Here is a 19,820-nt window from a genome sequence, read left to right on the forward strand (position 1 = left end):
CCGGCAACATTGATTTGTGTCTGTCTCTCTCCCTCTCCCTCGCTGGCCTTTTTCCCTTTAATGAGGACTAGAATGTTTCCACATCAGTTAGCTGCCTTCATAAAGCACCAGAAGGTCACACCAGCCCCAGACTGATCCTTTTCTTTGTGCCTATAATATAATTGGCTGATTGTGCCAGCGATGAGCGCGCCCCCTCCCCCAGCCCGGTCCTAGCTCCATGTTTGCGAGCCTCACTGCTGGTTTCCGAGGAGAGCGGCTCGGCTCGCTGCGCGCTTCCCGGCACAGGCAGTGCCACTGCGCAGGTTGCTCAGCGAAACAGCATCCATTTTAATCCGCGGGGAGCCCCTGCCTTCCCAGGGCGTTCTCGCCGCCCTTGGATGCTCCGCGCCTTGCCTCCGCAGCCTCGCGGAGCCGTGCTGCTTTGGGGTCTGGGCCCTAGGATGCACTGAGATGGTACATCAGGAGAACTGTTCATATCAGGTAAGATTTCAAGCCCGATTGCGAGGCTGGAATCCTTTCGGGAGAAGAGGCCTTCCTTTTCCAGAGCAGCAGGTTGCCTCTTTCCGGATTTTCAAGGGATTTTGCCATCCTCCACTCCTGGCCTTCCTCGCATACAGTATCTGAATTGTAATTAGGTTTTCTGGGGAGTAATGGGGCAGAAAACACTGCTTCCTTGGCCCTTGAAGCATATTGTGAAATCCACTGAGGTGATCTGCGCTTTGCACGTTCTCTGCCTGTGCAAATAAGAGGAACTGCTGTAAACTGTAATTGAATTTAAGGGGCTTCGAGAGGGGAAAAAGCTGGACCGAATTCACTCGGGTAACATGGCAAAATACGATTTTTGCTCACTGCCTAGGAGATGAGTGGTTTCACGTCCAGTTTTTAGGACTGTCTCTAAGGGAGTTATGTAAATAAGAAGCATAATTGATGATCTGAGAAATTTTCAAAAATGGGCCAGCATGCACTTGATGTTTGAAGTTGCACTTGTACGTCTTTTCAAACTTGTTTTTACTAGCATGTGTAAATAAGAATTAAGGTGCTGACACGCATAAAAAACTCCACATGGAAAATTTTTAGGATTACATATTTGTCTTTGTGCTAATTTGCTATGTGGAGTTTTGAATTAAACAGACAATCTCAAAGACCCGTTCTAGAGTATTAATAATAACTCCTTCCTGCAACTTGGACTGTTGAGGCAACATTGAAAGCATCCTCGTTGTAAGCAGACAACGAGAATGTTCTCAGAGTAATTGCTCTTTGCAGCAGCAGGCATGGCTAATCCAAGTCCAGGATGGGTACCATTGGGGGATTACTCAACTGACCGAGTTCAGAAGCTCTAAGAGACCAGTTTTTTAACTTAACCATGCCTCTTCCTTGTGGGAGGTTGGTTACCTGAGACAAGCAGGTGTTTCTCATTAGGTCAGATTTCCCAGAGGTAAATGTATGCAGGCAGAGTCGTACATTGCGCAAGACTCAAGGCAGTAGTTTCTCAGCTAAGTAAAGTGTGCCTATAAAATATATTTATCCACTCACTTTTCTCTCTGCTTCATGATGGCAGTTTTGTAATTTCAGGCTTGTTTTACTGTATTTTCATTTCATAGTACATCTAGGTCTGTAGATCCTAACATTGAGACTTGTGCTTCACAGGAATTCTTCCCATGAGAAAGGGAAGATGCTGAGGAAAAACCAAAACTTCACTTACACGCAATCCAGAGATTGAGAATGGGGAATGTGAAACATCTGTGGAGAGCCTAACCTATTTATGGCATGGCTCCAGGGGACTAAATTACTATAAAATTAAAGTCATTATTTTCTCTCTTTTCAGAGAAGCTATAGAACTTAACTTTTGAAAGACAAACTAGTATAAGATTATTCCCTATACCTTTTCATTAAGTTGGTCATGAAATCACTGGTCTTATAGGTCAAAAATTGGTCAGAGATCAGCAATTTCATCTGAGGAAAAGGGATTTTGTTAGCCAACTGCTTCTGAAAGGGGACAAATTGATTTTATTTTATATGAACTACAACATATAACACTGTCATTGTGTGTTTAATAGTTTTGAAATATTTATTGCTTATTTTCACAGTAAAATTAAGTGTATTAGGCAGATAATAATGGTCAATCGATTCTGTAGCTCCCTAAGGTTTAGAGTAGAACTACCTTCGTGTCTATGTTTGAAACACCCTCCCTTTATTCATAAATCAGTAAAAATATTAACCGTGAAGCCAAGTCTTAATCTGCTTAGAAACCTTAGGTTTAGAAACCACCTGGCACCACACATGTTTGGATTCAGAAAGGGCATTTTCTCTAAGTCCTTGGTTTGATGTTGTCATCATCACTGGTTATTTCAACAGTAGGATGTTTTTCAGAAACTTGCCCATTTTTGGATGAAAGCTTATTTATTTGTTTTTAAGGATGAAAATGCAGTGATTAAGGCAGATTCCTTAGGGTAGCATTTTTAGTAAGTAGAATTTCTTTATTTATTTCTTCATAAATGTATACCAAAGTTTCTTAATGGAGAGTCCATGAATGGAACTCCGGGGAACATTCCCCAAAATTATATGCTCATTTTGGTGCCTATGCCTAGGCATATATTATTAATAGCATCATCATCATCATCATAGCATAATGGCCTCCTAACTGGTCCTGCTCTAACTCTCCCCCTGCCCCCTACTGTAGTCTAATTTTCAACACAGTATCCAGAATGGTCTATTAAAACCTAAGTCAAAACATGTCACTCGTCTCAAAATTCTCCTCAGAATAAGGCCCCTGACCCTAAGGGCCTTGCGTCATCTTGCCCCTGATGCCTCTGGGACTTTCCACATTCCCCTTTCCTTTCACTCCCGTCCCACTGTGCCGGCCTGGCCTTGAACTTGCTGTCCTTTCTGCGCTGTATGCTTCCCCCAGGTACTCCCATGTAGGGTTGCCAGATTAGCAAATAATCTGCAGTATTTTGAGTAAGTTTATACTAAAAAATCATTCTCCGTTTATCTGAAATTCACATTCAACTTGGCATCCTGTATTTTTCCTGTCAGTAAGTCTCTCACTTCCTTCAGGTCTTTGCTGAAACGTCACCTTCTTGGGAAGGCCTTCTGTGACTTAACTATGTCAATTTCCAACTCCCTGTTTCTAGCCCAGGGTCTCCATGACACTTCCCTAATTTGCTTTTATACCTGGCATTCATCACCATCTCTCAGAGACATGTTTTACATATTTGTCTCTTTTCTGTCTCCCTCACATGTAAGCTCCATGAGGGCAGGGATGTTTATATTTATATCCATCTGCTTTCCCAGAGCTTAGGACAAACCCTTGGGTAATACGGATGGATAAGCCTACTATGTATAAAAGTGACTAAGAAAAATGGCATTGTAAACATACTATGGCATCGTGGTTTCTTATATTTTGATCACTGGGATGACTTTCAGTCTTACTCTATCCTTCCTCCCCACCCACGCAACACACGTACACCATTAACCTGCACTGTTTTCATTGTCTGCGGGCCAGAATATGCCTTTGTTTCTTGTTTTCTCATCTATGAAATGGGATTTTCCCTAGTTAACATCCTGGCCTTGTTCCTGCCAGAGGCTACCTTTCTGCAGGAATAAGTCAGTTACCGTGAATTAAGAGCCGCCTTCTCTGATGCACATGAGGGTCTCAGCGAAGATTGTAAAGCAGCCGGGGAAAACTTTGCATTGCTTCATTTCCCAATCACATGTTGGGATTTATGTATGGATGTATAATTGATTTACTCCTCTTCCAAGTAGATGATAATTTTGAGAAAAAGAGTTTTATCGCTACCGAGTGCTTTAAAATCGCTGCTTGAAGTGTTTGGATGCACAGGGCTTTGAACAAGTTAACCCAAGGAGGGATGCTCCGAGAGAAATTCTCAGGCAGGATTTTTTATGGTTGTTTTGTTTTGAACAGTTCTCACGTTGTCAACATCTTCATGTACTTCTCCCTCACAGGATTTACATTAGCTGAGAGGTTACTGAGGCATGTGTTGTCATTTTCGGTTGTAGCCGTGTTAAAAGATAGAGCTCTCGACCTCCATTTTCCAGTCTTGGGAGGAAGCCAGTCTCTTCAGGAAAGAACCTTGCCCACAGCTTCAGACCTGGCAGCCTTCAAGAGGCCAGATTCTTCTAAATGGTCTCTGAGAGCAAGCTTTGAAATATTGTTAACTTGAAAGCACAAGTTTGGGTCAAAGGGTCCATTTTGCTTAAAAGCTGCCAAATATTTTCTCCTCTTTCCCTGCAGTTGGTTTTTGGGGTTAGTGTGTATATAAAAACAATGACATGCTTTCATCCCTTTCTTTCCATCGCTTAAATTCCCCTATGACCTCAGATATAGATCACACCCTCACATTCTTAGCTACTGTGGGAATGGAGACTTGAAAGAAAAAAAAAAGGAAAACGGCATGTGAATGACCCTCATCTCTTTCCTCCCTTGGGGACATAAAGAGACACTTCTTCGAACACACACCTGGTCTTGAGGAAGCACAGTAGAAATCTTTAATGTTTCCCCATTTTCCTCAGGCTATAATCCCGACCCCTCTGCGTGGCATTTAAGAGCTAACTCTGATCTGAACCCCGGGCAGAAGCACTCGTCCCTCTACTCCCTACGCTCCCGCCCCCATATTGCCATCAGGTCTTTGCTTTGCTGTGGTACCTGAGCCTAGAAGGTCTCCCGCCCACACACCACCTGCTTCTCCCTTATTGCAGGGTGATGCAGCTTTTAAGGCTCCCATGCCACCTTCTTCGAGAAACCTTCCCTTTTCTTCCTGCACTCACAATATATCCTTCTTGGTGCACTTTGTTTTTGTTTCCAGCAGAACCCATTTACAACTCATGACATGAGTCTGTCTCCCCCATCAGACAACAGGCTTCTTGAAAAGAAGAACCTTCTTTTACTTCTTTTACTTCCCTACATGGAGTGTGTGTTCAATAAATGTCTGTTGGATTGAATTGGATTTTCCACATTGAGAGCTGTTCTGAGTCCCCAGGATCAGGATCGCCCATCATAACCCTAGAGGGAAGCTCAGATCTGTGTAACAGGGTGAAGTGGTGAAGTTGACCACGGCACTCATTGTATCTGGCTTGTGGACCTCTCAGACAGTTGCCAGCAGTTCAAACATCCCATGTGCCAGAAACGGGGATGTAGTGCAAAAAATTAAAAAAAAAAAAAAAAAAAGAGACAGACATCCCAGCCTTCCCAGACACAATGCATTAAGAACATACCTCTGGGGCGCCTGGGTGGCCCAGTTGGTTAAGCATCTGCCTTCAGCTCAGGTCATGATCCCAGGGTCCTGGAATCGAGTCCCACATCAGGCTCCCTGCTCAGTGGGAGTCTGCTTCTCCCTCACCCCTCTCCTCCTGCTCGTGTTCCCTCTCCCTCCATGTCTCTCTCTGTCAAATAAATTCATTAAAATAAAATATTTTTTTAAAAAAAGAACATACCTGTGTACCTATTTCTCCTTTACCCAGAGAATTTTCCCAAGGTGAACTTCTTGGTCTATACCCAAGCACTTTTTCAAAATACCTGTGGTCGGTTGAGGCAAGTGCTCATCCCCAAGCTGCCTTTCTTAATGTATCAGATTTTGCAAAATTTCAATGACTCTTTTTACCGTACAGAGCAGTAGTTTTACTTCCTCCTGAAACATGCAGTTTTTCTTGGGTGAAACATATCAGTGCAACTGAAGTGTCATACCCAGCACAGAAGATAAAAGATGCCCTATATTGATCTCAAACAAGAAAATTAGGGAGTATATAAATTTAAGTAGTACATCAAGATATTTTTTAAATTCTTGCTGGAGAAACTACTAAACTTGCCAAGATTCTAGTGGGTTACTTAATAGTTAACAAGGGAAAGGAAATATATTCTATCCCTGTTGACATCAGGCCAAGTGAGAGCTCATTTCCCAATCCCTTCTTCCTGTGAATGAGAAAACAAGATATCAAATTTGAGTTCATTTAAGATTCTGCCCAGTTTAAGCCTGGTTTCATCCATAGCCAGGAAGAAAAATGTGTTGACCTAATAGAAAAGGGAATTTGAAAGCACTATTTGATACAAGCTTTTTTTTTTTTTTTTTAAGATTTTATTTATTTATTTGAAAGAGAGAGCTCACAAACGGGGAGTGGCAGGCAGAGGGAGAAGGAGAAGTGGGCTGTCCACTGAGGAAGGAGCCTGATGTGGGGCTCTATCCCAGGACCCTGGGATCATGACCTGAGCCAAAGGCAGACACTTAACTAACTGAGACACCTGAGCACCATACAGGATTTTAAATATAATTTCAATAAAACAACGTTCTGTCTTAGTCTATAGATTTTTTTTTTAATTGGAAAAAATGTTTCCTATAGGCAGTAGTGTTGAGGAATACTTCATCTTCATTATTTTCCCTGGTTGATGTGTAATTGCATTTTTCTGAGGAGGAGGTAACATATATATCACCTTAATTTAATTAAGAAAATAATTCTGGATGTAAATTCATCTGCACTTGTTTTTAGCCAAGATATCTGAAAATCTAATTTATATGTTTTACAACAAAAGGAAAACAGTGGTAAGTGTGCAGATGAAAAAAAAAAAATCATTTCAACAGGGTTTCATTATGGGCCTGATCTGAAATAGAAATTTAGTACAACACATCATTCCTATTTAAAGTAGCACTTGGGGCTTCAAACATCATGATTCAGACATCAAGTAATTTTAAGAAATAAATATGCAACACGTTTTCAAGATGAAGATCTGGTATTTACTCTTGGAAAGGGGGTATGATGAGGGATGGGAAGGAAATAGGAATATCTCTATGGTAAATACCAGTGCATGGATGATTTCTGGAGAGTAGAGACCCCACATTCACATGCATACACACACACACACACACACACACACACACAATCTTTTGTAACTAATCACAATTTCACGTGCAGACGCTCAACGTTAAGAGAGACATATCCCAAGTGAGCCATATCCTATTATTTATTTTTTTAGAGATTTATTTATTTATTTGAGAGAGAGAGAGAGAGAGGGAAAGGGAGAAGCATACTCCCCAGTGAGCAAGGAGCCAAATGTGGGGCTCGATCCCAGGACCCTGGGACCGTGACCTGAGCTGAAGGCAGAAGCCCAACCCATGGAGCCACCCAGGTGCCCCAAGCCTACAGCATCCGGTATTCCCAAGTAGTCTCCCATCCAGGTACCAACCAAGTCCAACCCTGCTTAGCTTCTGAGATCAGATGAGATCAGGTGCATTCAGGGTGTTGTGGCCGTAGACCCATTATTTATTTATGTCTTCTACACTAAGGGAAACTTTGAAATCTTGATGCTACTCCCCTGCAGTATATAGAAGCATCAGGAATGACAAAGCTTCCTGAAATAGTGAGTACTTGGACAAAAGTACTTGAATTCAGAAGCAAACATCAAAGAGGTTGTGGCAGTTGACGTAAGTGCCCATTAATGGGGCAAGAGTGCTAGGAACACAGAGAAACGTACTGAGGGCATTAGTACCGGTCCCACTTGGAAGCGGTGCTGCAGCCATCAAAGTGACTGCAGTTGTGTTTCTTATCCTCAGGTGTCCAGCTGGGCAGGAAGATTTACGTCTGGGGTCCTCAATCTTTTTGATATGGGTAAACATCTGGTACTCTGCCTATTGCCAACACTTCCACGTCCTCCACCCTACTCTCCCATTGCCATTATTTTAATGTTTTTAGCCTGCACCAGAAAGTCTATTTAAAAATTGCCTGTGGGGGGAAAAATTGCCCGTGTGGGCGCCTGGGTGGCCAGTCTGTTCAGCGCCTCACTCTTGATGTTGGCTCAGGTCGTGATCTCAGAGTCATGAGACTGAGCCCCAGGTTGGACTCCACGCTGAGTGGAAAGTCGGCTAGAGGTTCTCCCTCTCCCTCTGCGCCTCCTCCCGTTTGCACACGGGCTCTCTCTCTATAGTTAATTAACTAATTAATGAAATTGCCTGCATGTTTTAATAGGTTATGTAGCTACTTAAATGGAAAAGCAAAGCAAATTTAGGTAAACTTTGCACAGAAGAAAAAAAAATGGTTTATTTGGAAAGAGATTATAAATCATCCATCACTTCGTGTAGCACGTGGAATTTGAATGTCAAGCCTGAAGGGAAGGCGTGAACTGCTGAAGGGTTAATCAGGATGAACTACAGTTTCCGTCTATGAACAGGAAAATCTTTTGACAATGCATAAGTGATTTCCCAGTAATGCGGTCAGTGTTTTCAGAGTCGATCATTTTCACCACTGGCCGGTAATGATCATTTTAAAAGCATTAGCTCACATGACCAGTGCGTCTCATGGTTCAGATTATGGGCTTGACAGGAAACTGAAGCTCTCCGTTCTAGTCCCTAAATTTCAGGGCAAGGGTAAGAAGAGGCCCTGTCAAGCTCAGGGATTGTGAGGGGCTATGTGTACATTTTCCAAGGGACAGTGGTAGCATCTGGGCCTGTGCTATGTCAGTGTAGTCCGTTTTAGAGAGGTCAGCAGTGGAGGAAAGAACCAGAGCAAATTATCTGTAGGAAGGACATGAAGAGCTGTTCTCCCTTTGTTTGCGTAGCTACTGCAAAACCACCAAACATTATACTGAGCTCAAGTCTTCCGAGGGGGTCTTTTGTTTGTTTTCCCCTTTTCTCTACTCATTTGGACCTCTTGGAAGTGAAATCAATTACAGCATTGATCCCAAGCAGCTAAAATCAGGGTCTTGCCGCCATGCCTGGCAGTATGATCCAAAATAGAAGGATAATAGCTTATAATGAATTTTTTCCCAAGGTCTAAAGCTGTGCTGCTGAAATGTAAGGAGCATTCAGAATTCTTAGACTCTCTTAAAAATGAAATTTCTGATTCAGTAAGTCTAGGGTGGGGCCTGAGGGCTTGCATTTCCAGTAAGCTCCCAGTGATACAAATACTGTGGTCAGAAGGACACACTTTGAATAGCAAAACTCTTGAAAACATCAGAGATCAGTCCCCTTGTGCCATCTTGAGATATTATGTATCTCAAGCTGTATATTTTGTATATATATGTACACATACATATATATATACCACTTGAGATATATACAATATATACTTGAGGTATATACAGTGGTATAGCTCCTCCTGGAAAGGGTCTAAGCTATGAACCTGTTTATGTGCTGAGCACTCCTTTAGGGGGAGGAACAAAGGAAATTCTCCACTGAGCACCGCCCTACAAGCCCTTGCATCCGTGTTTTGGGGAGATGTTCTATCACTTGTCTCTTTGTAGTACTTATTAGAGAACCACTTATGACAATAAAAGGCATTGGGATTAGAGGAAGGGAATGGTCTTTAGTACTTTCTTAGTATTAATCCTTGTTGCTGGGAAATTTCCGTCTTGGATTTTGAGGTGCCCTTCTCCAAGAGATAATATATTAATAGTGTATGTGTGTATACATATATATGTATGTATGTAGTCAATATATTATTAGTGTATATATATTAATTTGAATATATATAGTTAATAGTGAGAGTTCAGTCATTTTAACTATATATATAAACCCACTCAGTTAAAATTAAAGTAGAAAGATGTTAGCAATTAGGCTTACAGTTTTGTGTATTTTACTCAGTCTTGTAAATCTCTAGATGTTTATGATTTCATCCGTGTTAAGTCTTGATCATAAATAGATAGGTGGAGTAGGATGCTAACTAGGTAAGAGATTGAAATTCCTGAAAATTGTGGTAGCTCCTCCCCTTCAACCCATCCAGACCCATTTTTACCTTCTGAACATACATGATTTCCACAGAAGAGTTCAGTTGAAAAGCACTAATATCAACTATTAATGTTTCCTACTGTGGAGCATTTAGAGGCAACATTCTAGGTAACATGTACATTTCTCCTCTCTTCATGTATTCATTCAGCAGCCTTCACTGTCCACCTAACGTGTGTAAGGCGTTGTCATGATGCTGTGGGGAAAGGAAGACGAATAAGCCAAAATCCCCGCCCCTTTAGAGAAGAAGCTTGCAACCATAACAGCTGTTGGAAAGAAGCCACAGGGCACTAAAAACACCGTGGCTGACGAGAAAAGAAAATTCACTCTCCAGCATGTTAGGTCATGACCATCAGTGAAGAGGTTTTATTTCATTTCTTGAAGCCTAATCATCAGGGGATAGCGGTGATCGAGGCTGGGTGTTCCATATGTGCGTTCCCGTCCATGAGATTCTGTGTGCTGCCAGAATTCTCTCTGTACTAAGCCCTGATGTGTAAGAGCTAGGCTCGATTATTGTATTGTGTGCAGCTGTTTCTTACTGAGGCAACCAGGGGATGGTGGTCTAGCTTACGCGTGTAGATTGTGAGCCTCAGCAGCAGAGGCCCCATGTCTCAATTCTGGCCTGACCACTGGCCCGCTGCCTCGCCTTGGGCAAGTTCCCGAACCTCACCATGCAGTTGATAATAATATTTACTCCAGAGGGTTACCATGAGGACTAAAGACATAAGTTAAGAGGCACCTGTGAAGTGCATGGCCCACAGCGACCCCTCCGCAAAGGGCAGCTATCGTTACTATGTTAACATATGTCAGATAATAAGACGCTGCTTCCTTCACTTTCACTAACCTCCTTGGGCAGGATTTGATAGTAAAAAAGTAAAATATTTTGACCCAAAGCCTTAGCTTTGGAGAATTCTTCCATGATGGGAACATCCACAGTGGAGCCACTCTTGGTGGCCAGTGTTGCCTCCCAGGCCGGGAAGGTGTCCTGTATGCACGTAGTAGGACCCTTGTGTAGAGTGAGGGCGCTGGGGTCTGGAGGAGAGTAAGATGAGGGAGATCTCTGCTGGGAAGAAGCCCCGCCAGATGCAAGTCTGGCTTCTGTGATAACAACTTGTCATCAAATCGCCCAATTCTCTCGAGAACAGAGCTGGGAGATGAGGGTGGGCGAAAGGCAGGATTTGGATTTGAGTCAGGGACTGCGCAGGACAGTATTTGCCTTATCAACGGAGGACTGCAGTAAACCGCATAAAGACACATTTATGCCACAAGCCTTCCACAAATTGAAATGCTTTTTTGTTTTGTTTTGTTTTGTTTTTTAACTCGCGGAGAGAAAGAGACAACTGAATGTGAGCGTGTCAAGGCCATCTTGAACGGCATTTTTACTTTAGAGCTCTGGTCTTAACAGCACTGAGCTTGGTCAGGAATTCCTATTGGAAAATGTATTGAGTAGGACATTTGCTGTTTTCTGTCCAAGCGTGTCAGAGTATAAGATGGTTTGTTAAACGGGGGCTTGGCCTTTGAATTCTTCTTTGGCCCGTTTTCTCCTGCAAACAGTAACATTTTTCAAAAATAAATAGTGTGTGTATCTTTAGCTTATGGTAGTAGTAAATTGATAATGATGAGTGTGTGCTCATGTTTGCACTTCTGTTTGTCTGTTACGAGAAAACATCCTCCAGCTGTGGGCCTTTTCCTTCTCTGTATGTAAAGCCAGTAAAAAACCAAAAGCCATGGGAAAAGGGTAAAGAGAGCAGCAGAAAGGAAGCGTTCTCTTTTGTGTAAAAGCCCGCCAGTGGCTGGAGTTTTTTTTTCCCCACTGACTGGATTTTAAAGAAAAGTTGATGGATCTTTTTCTCTTGCCTATATGGATAGAACAAAGCACTGATCCTGAAGCAGAGGGCTCCTTCTCTGAGTTGGAAATAAATTTTATCCTTGTGCTGGGCCACTACCAGAAGATGAGGTTTTCACATCTGATTTTAAAATGATTGGTTATAGGACAAACAGGGGTGGGGAGCAAGCATGTGTCTTCAGGTTAGCCTTTAAATTATACTGTTTTCATTTTGTCATGGGATACCCGGCTTTTAAGTCACTACTGAAGTCTGGGAGGCTGGGTTTTGCGTCTATTTTTATCCCTCACACTACCCTGGGTCAGAATAAGGTGGCTGGTTTCCTCGCAGGGCTCCAATTCACACTCAGCCCTGAACTGAGGAGTGGGGGCGTTGAATCTGCTTTCCCTTGATTGGGAGGAGGAGGAAAGGTGCTGTGGAGAGGGATCTAGGTGGGATCCCTCAGGGGAAGGGGAGAGTAGACGGTGGGAAGGCTGGACATTCAACACATTGTCGAGGCAGAGCGAACCTCAGAACCAGCAGCTGCCCCCGTGCCAGAGCTCAGGACAGAGCAGGGAGGCTGGGCAGGGCGGTGTCCGTGGGCCAGAGCAGGGGCAAGGATATGCACAACCACCAGGCACAGGCTCTTAGCTGGCTCTCCACGTCAGCATGAGCAGTAACCAGGGTACTGGGCCGTTGGCACAGCAGCCTAGCAGAATTCATGGGAGGTTATCACTTAAGTGAAATTCTCAAGAGTTAAAGGATGAATTTGGACAGTGATGGAATGGATGACATCATCGGTCAAGAATCCCCATTGGATATGGAGGGGAATTATAAAAAGGTAAGGGGGGGGTGAGCTCTTTTGTTTGTAAACAATCGGACCATTTTTCTAACTGGGAGAAAGAACACCCTTGAGGAGTGGCCAAATTCCACACTCAGTAGCCATTGCCATAATATATTCAGGAAAGCTAAATGCACAGAAGTAGAGGCATTAAGTTGGGAGGACTCTTCTTTCTGCTTTTCCCAGCTTGTATTCATTAATATATTACAACAGTAACTGGAATATACATGTTGTTATTCTGGAGTTGAAAAAACTCTTATCATGCATTTAGTTGCTAGGCAGTCTTTTTATGTAAAAGAAGGATTTTTAAAAATTTTTAATGTATGTTGATAGTTTACCCACAGTAAATAATTACTATAATGTTTAATTTGTCTTTTAAGTGACTTTTTTTAACAATGGAAAATATAGTTTTACCAAGAGAAGGGTGGGGTTTTGAAACATTGATGTATTGTCTGCTAATACTTTGCTAGCTTTTTCTTTTGAAAGACAGTAAATATATTTTTGGAATGTCTTATCTGGTAATTGTCAGAAATAACAGGCCCAAGTAAAAATAGCTTTAGTTATACGGGTGAGGTCATAAAATTAAACTACAAGTATATGCTTGTCTGTCCACAGAAGGCTAAACCACACTACATCCTTTCCCCCTTTTTTTCCACAAGTCAAGTGTAGGTCACACATGTCACAGTGTGAAGAATAAGAGTCCTTCCATCATCGACCTGGAAAATAAAACCTCTTTTCCTTCAGAGGTAAATACTAGGTAATACCACCTCCTTGAGCAGCAAAACTAGCTGCTCAATTTTCAGTTTGATCAAATATGTCATTAACATTTTTCCCCCAGAATAAGATATTGAAAGTTCTATCATGATAGTTTCTTAAGTATAATAACGTAACATACGGCATTCTGTATCTTATGCACTAAGTTGTGTTTGAGTGCGGGGGATGTTTTAAGTATGTACTTTATCTCTTAGAGCAATTCACAATAGTTGATGCTCGTTTCTCCAGAACCCAAAACTTACATGTGTAAAAGAGGTTTAAATAACCTGCCATGTTGCCCTATGCATTTTTCTCCCCAAGAAGGGAACGAGGGCCCAAGGTGATAAGTGTGCTGAATACTGAAACTGACACCTCTCAGCTGTCCCCTCCTGACAGAAGCGCATATGCAAAAGAGGCATAGGACATTCAGCCATCAGAGTGGGTCACTTAACTGGCCCTGAAGACAAGCGCACAGTTCTCAGCCCGCAGTCTGTTTCCAATGCCAAAGGACGGGTCACACTCAAACTGTTTCTCCAGTAGAAAAGCATAGGTCAGTTTGCACTTAGGAAAAATGAAAGACATCCCGTGGCTACTGCAGCAATGACAGTAATGACTTTTTACTGGGCAGTAATGGCCACTGTCGTTTTTCCTTCCTTGGAAACTGAGAGAGCCCACATGCCTGGAATGAGCAAGCGATGATATGCCGGCAACCTGATACAGCACTGACCAAAATGACAAACATGTGAGGCTCAAGCGACTATAAAACATCGCCCGCAACAAAACAGAGCTGTATTGTGTAGTGCCTTATCTAGCTAAGGCAGGAGAATGCCACCTGTGATTTCAGGAGAAACAGTATCTAACAGGGGAGTGCGAAGGACCACGAGATAAACCTACTAGATGTGTAGGATACACAGATCAGTCTGTATTTTTCTAAACATGAGACCCGTTCTCTTCTCATTTCAGCTTTTTAACTACTTTTCCTAAGCCAAGGACTTTCAAACTCATGTATGTGTTGGTTATTCTGAAGGCTTCATTATGCTTTAAAAAAAAAATTGTTAATTTCATCATGAACTTCTGGTGAATCAGGGCAACATGTGCTTTCTTAAAATAAAAAGAATTAGAGGACCTAATATAAAAAATCACTTTTCCTAATTCACATCTTATCTACATTTTTCTCTCTAATGTTTTTGCTGTTCAGTTGACTAAGTAGAAAACTCAATTAAATGCCATAAAGCAGTGGTGTGCAGGCTTTTTTGACCTTGGATCCATCAGTAAAATGTTTTTGAACCCAGACCTCTGATATTATATCTCTATCCTATTCATTAATTATACACATACACTACTGTAAATATATATTTTGTGTACATAAAACCTATACACAAATAGATATTTTTAAAATAAAATGTTTATAAATATAAAAGTTTTAATAATTTCTTCTTTTACCTCCTGTCACTTTGAGGTCAGTTGTCAAAAACAGTCGGAAGATTGGTTTGCCCCTTCCTAGCTAGGTACGATACTATTTCCTATACCAGTCACACTAATAAATGCCGCCTGTGTCTAGGGATTATTTTACAAGGTTGTTTTAAAGTCAGGCAAACAGCCTTTGGGGGAAAGGTCACTTTCTGATGACTAAAATTAGATTCCACCTCGGCGAAGGAAGGAAAAGAATATATATACATCTATTCCTATTCCTCGGGGGAAGGTCCTGATGGTAAGAGAGATGTTTCATTAAGGACCTCCGGTTTATTCAGTCATAGTAGTAAAACAGATCTTAGTATATAGGGAGGAAAGGCCGCACTGTGACCGAATCTCAGGTGCGTATGTTCAATCCATTATTGTCCTGCTTTGCTCTGAGCAACCTCTGACCTTCCGGTAAAGACCCACACAGCTGATTGTCCTCAGGACCACGGTGGCATGCAGCATGGGACCCACGTCCTGATTCCTCAGCCATCATTCCTGAGAGCCCCTCCATGACCCTGGCTTTGTGCATGGGGCCAGGCTCGAAGAAGGGAGACCAGGCTTTGCCTCGAGGAGTTTACCATCCACGTGGAGAGACACACCAACAAATAAGCTGACATGGGATTGATGCTGCCCAGAAGAACGTTCGGATCCAGTGTGGACCTGGGAAACGTGCCTCCTCTGATGTCTCAGGACCCCAGCAAGATCCAGCTTACACTGAGGGAAACCGAGAAAGGAAATGAGGAGAATTTAACATAGAATCCTGCAGAAGGCTGGCCGCCACTTGGTCCCAGAGCAGAGCAAACACAGGACGCAGATCTGTTCCCAGGCTGCTCCTTGCAGGGGAAGGAGCTGCCGGACAGCCGTGTGTGGTCAGAGGATGGAAAAGCCGGCTTGCTCGCTTTGTTTCTCCAAGGTGCTGTCTCTAGTGTTGTGCATCCAATTATGGTGAAAGATTAGGGAGGAGCCCGTGAAAAAATTAAAAGGCTGGAAGGAACAATATTTAAAGTGAAGCCACAGCTGCGCCTCATGTTTTTTTTAAAAGGTGAATGGAAATGACTGCTTGAGATAAACTGCAATAAACAGGAACACAGAATGCCAGCTGCCATTCCAGACAAGAGCTCTGCCCTCCCCACACAATTACTGAGGAAAAGCAGCCGTCGACCTCCATTAACCCTCACGTCTTCCTGCCTGTAAGGGCTGAATACGCTTGAGGAACTCTGTTGAGTTACTGAACCCTGGAGCCTAGCCTCACCTCAGCCACCTGGGGACAATCTTTTCAGCTTTCTGGGCCACGGTCTCCCTTTCTTTCAAGGGAGGAGTCAGCCTGGTTGGTCTCAGATGCTATAAATATGAAGCCTCCTGGCTCCTAGTTCAGGGTTCTTCCCATCCTATCCCCCTGCTGGCGCACCTCTGTTAGCCAGCCTGGTCAGGAATGGGTTGTTCCAGGTAACAGATTTTCCAGATATGTAGCGTGTGAGTTACCTGTTGGGGGGAGGGGTATTTTTTTGAGATGTAATTCATGTGCCACAAAATTCACAATTCCATAGTGTACATTTTGTTGGTTTTTAGTATACTTCTAAGGTTGTGCAAACCACTGCTAATTCCAGAATCTTTTTAAAAGATTTTATTTATCCATTTGAGAGAGAGACAGTGAGAGAGAGCATGAGAAGGGAGAAGCAGACTCCTCGTGGAGCTGGGAGCCTGATGCGGGACTCTATCCCGGGACTCCGGGATCATGACCTGAGCCAAAGGCGCTCGCTTAACCAACTGAGCCACCCAGGCACCCTCCAGAACATTTTTGTCACTCCCAAAAAGAAACCCTGTGCCCATTAGCAGTTACTCCTAGTTCCCCTCCTCCCTCACAACCGTTAACCTACTTTCTGTCTTCATAGATTTGCCGGTTCTAGACAGTTCTGCCTCTCTTTTATCCATTTCTGCACTCTTTTCACCAGCTTACCCCACCCCTACCCTTTAATGTTAACAACAGCTATTGTTGAATAAGTTTCTCTCTGGGCCGGGCACTGTGCCAGGTACTTTCTGTATAGTACTTCATTTATTCCTTATAACAACCTGTAAGATAAGTATTACTATCCCTTCTTTCAGAAAAAGAAACTGAGGCTTAAAGCGTTTCTATAATTTGCATCCGTAAACGTCAGAGTCAGGATGTTAACTTGGGTCTTCTTGACCCCAAGTACCCTGAACTCCCTGCCTCCTTTCTGGTCATGCCTGGGACCGATTCTCCCAGATCCTAAGTCCACCCCAACATGGGAAATTGAAAACGTCAGCTTCATGGAAGGTGATGAAGGTTGGGCTATTTCATAACCAGGCAGTGGGTGTTTTGAACTGTTGTTTTCACTGTGATACTGAATGACAGTGGTGGTTTTAGAGACTTCTAAAATGTCATTTGCTAGAAAGACTTCCCAGGCAACACTGCCGTGTGTTAAAAAGTAGTCTCAGTAGCCCATCATGTGAGAACCAGAAACAGCTCAAGATACTCCCAGCAGGGGTGCCTGGGGTGGCTCAGTAGGTTAAGTCTCTGCCTTTGGCTCAGGTTATGATCCCAGGGGCCTGGGATCGAGCCCCACATAGGGCTCCCTGCTCAGCAGCAAGCCTGTTTCTCCTTCTGCCTCTCCTCCCGCTCGTGCGCACATGTGCTCTCTCTCTCTCAGATAAATGACTAAAGTCTTAAAAAAACAAACAAGATGCTCCCAGCAGTTCCTGTTTGGAATACGCCCCTCACAGGGGAGGAAAACTTTAGTTTCCAACCATATCCCCTCAGGGTTTATGTTGAAACACTTCTACTACCTAGTCAACTTTGTGGATTGCACCTGGGGCTCCGTTACCTTCACCGGAGTTCCCATTCGGCCCGTAATTGGCTACTAAACCACAGGCCTAGGTGTTAGGTACCTTTGCTCTGGTCCTTAACAATAAGAGTATTCAGGGACTGTTTGGGACTCTGCACAACAGCCCTTGTGTCCACGGGCTTCCGTTTCTGTCGCCTCCCTGTAGCAGGAGAAGGAATGCAGTCAATAGGCAAAACCATCCTCAGGGTCAACTAATCGTCAACAAAAATCTCTCTCTATGCTCTGGACCGGCATCGACACACTCTTAATGTCCGGCAGTTCTCAGAAATAGGCGTCAGAAGACCCTGGGCCCTACAGCGTTCCCCTTGGGTGTCCGTCCTGGACTTTAGGTCTCCAGGGCCAGCTCTCCTAGGACTCCTGATGCTGAGCAGGCTGAACCCAGGCCTCAATACAGCCCAACAGCCCAGCCTGACATCTAGTGCAGAGGACTTGTTTAGGCAGATCAGCGCAGGGATACAAAGATGAGAGATTTCAACAGCATTTCAGGAAACCTTTCTGGACTGATTAGTGTAAGTGTCTGAAATGGAAAACATCAGAAATACAGACGGAAAAGAAAATGTCCATTCAGTGATACAGTGGAATGATACCCGGTTATTTAACCTCTGTTTCCACTAATAATTGCAAAGTTTTTTCCAGGGGATAAAATAAGATGCGAAAACTTGAAAAACCCTGCACAGTAAATTTGTGCACTTGACATCCAAAAGTATACAGTTTGTCTTCGTCTAGAATGATGTTTTCCTATTTTGATCTTTCAGGAAACCCATGGTTTTTTCTGTAGGAAAATAGCTAGTATCAGTATACTTGGGTTTTCTTTTTGGTTTTTTGTTTTGTTTTTAAGAAAATTAATACAATTTGCCTAATGAACAATTAAGTTCTATACTTCTGGTTCCCAATGTTTAAAAGCCTCTGACTCTTCCACATTGGAATGCTCCCTGTAAACGTTAGAGTAAAGCTGTCTTCTTTACGAGCTGAGGGGAGAAAGAAGAGTGGCTTCTATTTTCCGAAAGAAAGAGCGCTTTCCGCAGGGAGCTCCAGAATCCCATTCGCATTCCCTGGTGGATGCTGCTAATGGTGATGATGCCAGTATCACTAGGCAATAGATTGCACTGAAGCGAGGGGTGTATTAATTGCTTCAAAACAGGCATCCTGGCAAGGGCTTGGCAAGGCCAGGCGGCTGCAGATGAAATCCACCTGGATCCAGAGTCTGTCCGTCCACACGAACATGGAACATGGACGTGCACACAGTTAGAAAAAAACCCACTCTGTGTTCCATCTAGCTACTTGATCTGTCCAATTGCTTATAGCCAAGGTTCTCAAAGTATCTGAACCAGCAGCATCAGCAGCATCTGGGAACATGTTAAAAAATGTGTTTTCTCAGCTGCACCCCAGACCTTCTGAATGAGAAAAATAGTCTGTGTCTTTACAAGCCCTCCAGCTGATTCTCATGCATAATCAAGTTTGAGAACTACCAGTTTCAAGATATTTGTGACAGAGAGAGGGCCACTGTGTGCGTGTGCCCGCCTCTGCAGTTCTCCATGTGGCATACTGGTGTTCCAGCAACCTCCTGGCTTTCTTTATGGGCCATGGGGGACCAGGGTATTCATCAGCTTCTGGAATAAGGCAGTCCCTACCCCTATTCTTGGGAATGTTTCCTTGACGGTGATTCACAGACACCCTGAAGTGTGAGAAGTTCTGATGAGGCAGCAGATGAGCAGTGGCAGATAGGAGGACGCCAGAAGGGGGGTCTTCCAGAATTAGAAGTGAATTGAGTGCTGAGAAGGCTAGCATTACCGAACAAGCACATCCAGGGGTGCCTGGGTGGCTCAGTGGGTTAAGCCTCTGCCATCAGCTCAGGTCATGATCTCAGTGTCCTGGGGTCAAGCCCCGAATCAGGTTCTCTGCTTAGCAGGGAGTCTGCTTCTCTCTCTCTATCCCTCCTTCCCATTTGTGTGCTCTCTTTCTCTCTCTCTTAAAAAAAAAAAAAAAAGCACATCCAATAATAAAAAATCATTTCTGCTCCCCTGGTGAACAAGTAAAAGTAAGAAACAAGTGGAACTGGGGAGGAAGAGATCAATCCAGGGAGAAGATGGAAGACAAGAAATTTGGGGGAAACGGTTTTCTTTCTCTTAGCCCCACAGCTGAATCCATCCCGGCCAGATCATTGCGGCTCCCAAGCTCCCATCTGCCTTTATTCCCACGGACTCCTGTGCTGTTCACATCAGTCGGGTCCTCTGATTTTCTAGACCAAACTTCTTTAAACGTCTTCTTTCTTTGGAGAGTTTAAGGAACTCCTTCCTTTTCATCAGGCCCTTTCCGGCTACGTGGGTTTCATCATCTGTGCAGGAGGCAG

At 43.4% G+C, this 19,820-nt stretch overlaps 1 protein-coding gene and 1 pseudogene across 7 annotated transcripts in view; one reads left to right on the forward strand and one right to left on the reverse strand.

The window, feature by feature from the left end:
* Positions 1 to 19,820, forward strand: part of LOC116864732 (IQCJ-SCHIP1 readthrough transcript protein) — a 721,490-nt gene that overhangs the window by 669,029 nt on the left and 32,641 nt on the right. Inside the window, exon 1 of one of the 7 annotated variants that reach the window (XM_032852619.1) lies at positions 204 to 480. The exons of 5 other annotated variants lie outside the window; for them this stretch is intronic. In XM_032852619.1, coding sequence (XP_032708510.1) covers positions 451 to 480 — 30 coding nt within the window. In that variant the 5' untranslated portion in view covers positions 204 to 450. Of the gene's footprint in view, positions 1 to 203; positions 481 to 11,983; positions 12,393 to 19,820 lie in introns of those variants that run through there. One more of the 7 variants, XM_032852618.1, reaches the window with a different exon arrangement.
* On the reverse strand, positions 7,147 to 7,265 carry LOC116864827 (annotated as a pseudogene).

The sequence above is a fragment of the Lontra canadensis genome, unplaced genomic scaffold (assembly GCF_010015895.1).
Source record: "Lontra canadensis isolate GAN:19392208 unplaced genomic scaffold, GSC_riverotter_1.0 scaffold6, whole genome shotgun sequence".
NCBI classification, from domain to species: domain Eukaryota; kingdom Metazoa; phylum Chordata; class Mammalia; order Carnivora; family Mustelidae; genus Lontra; species Lontra canadensis.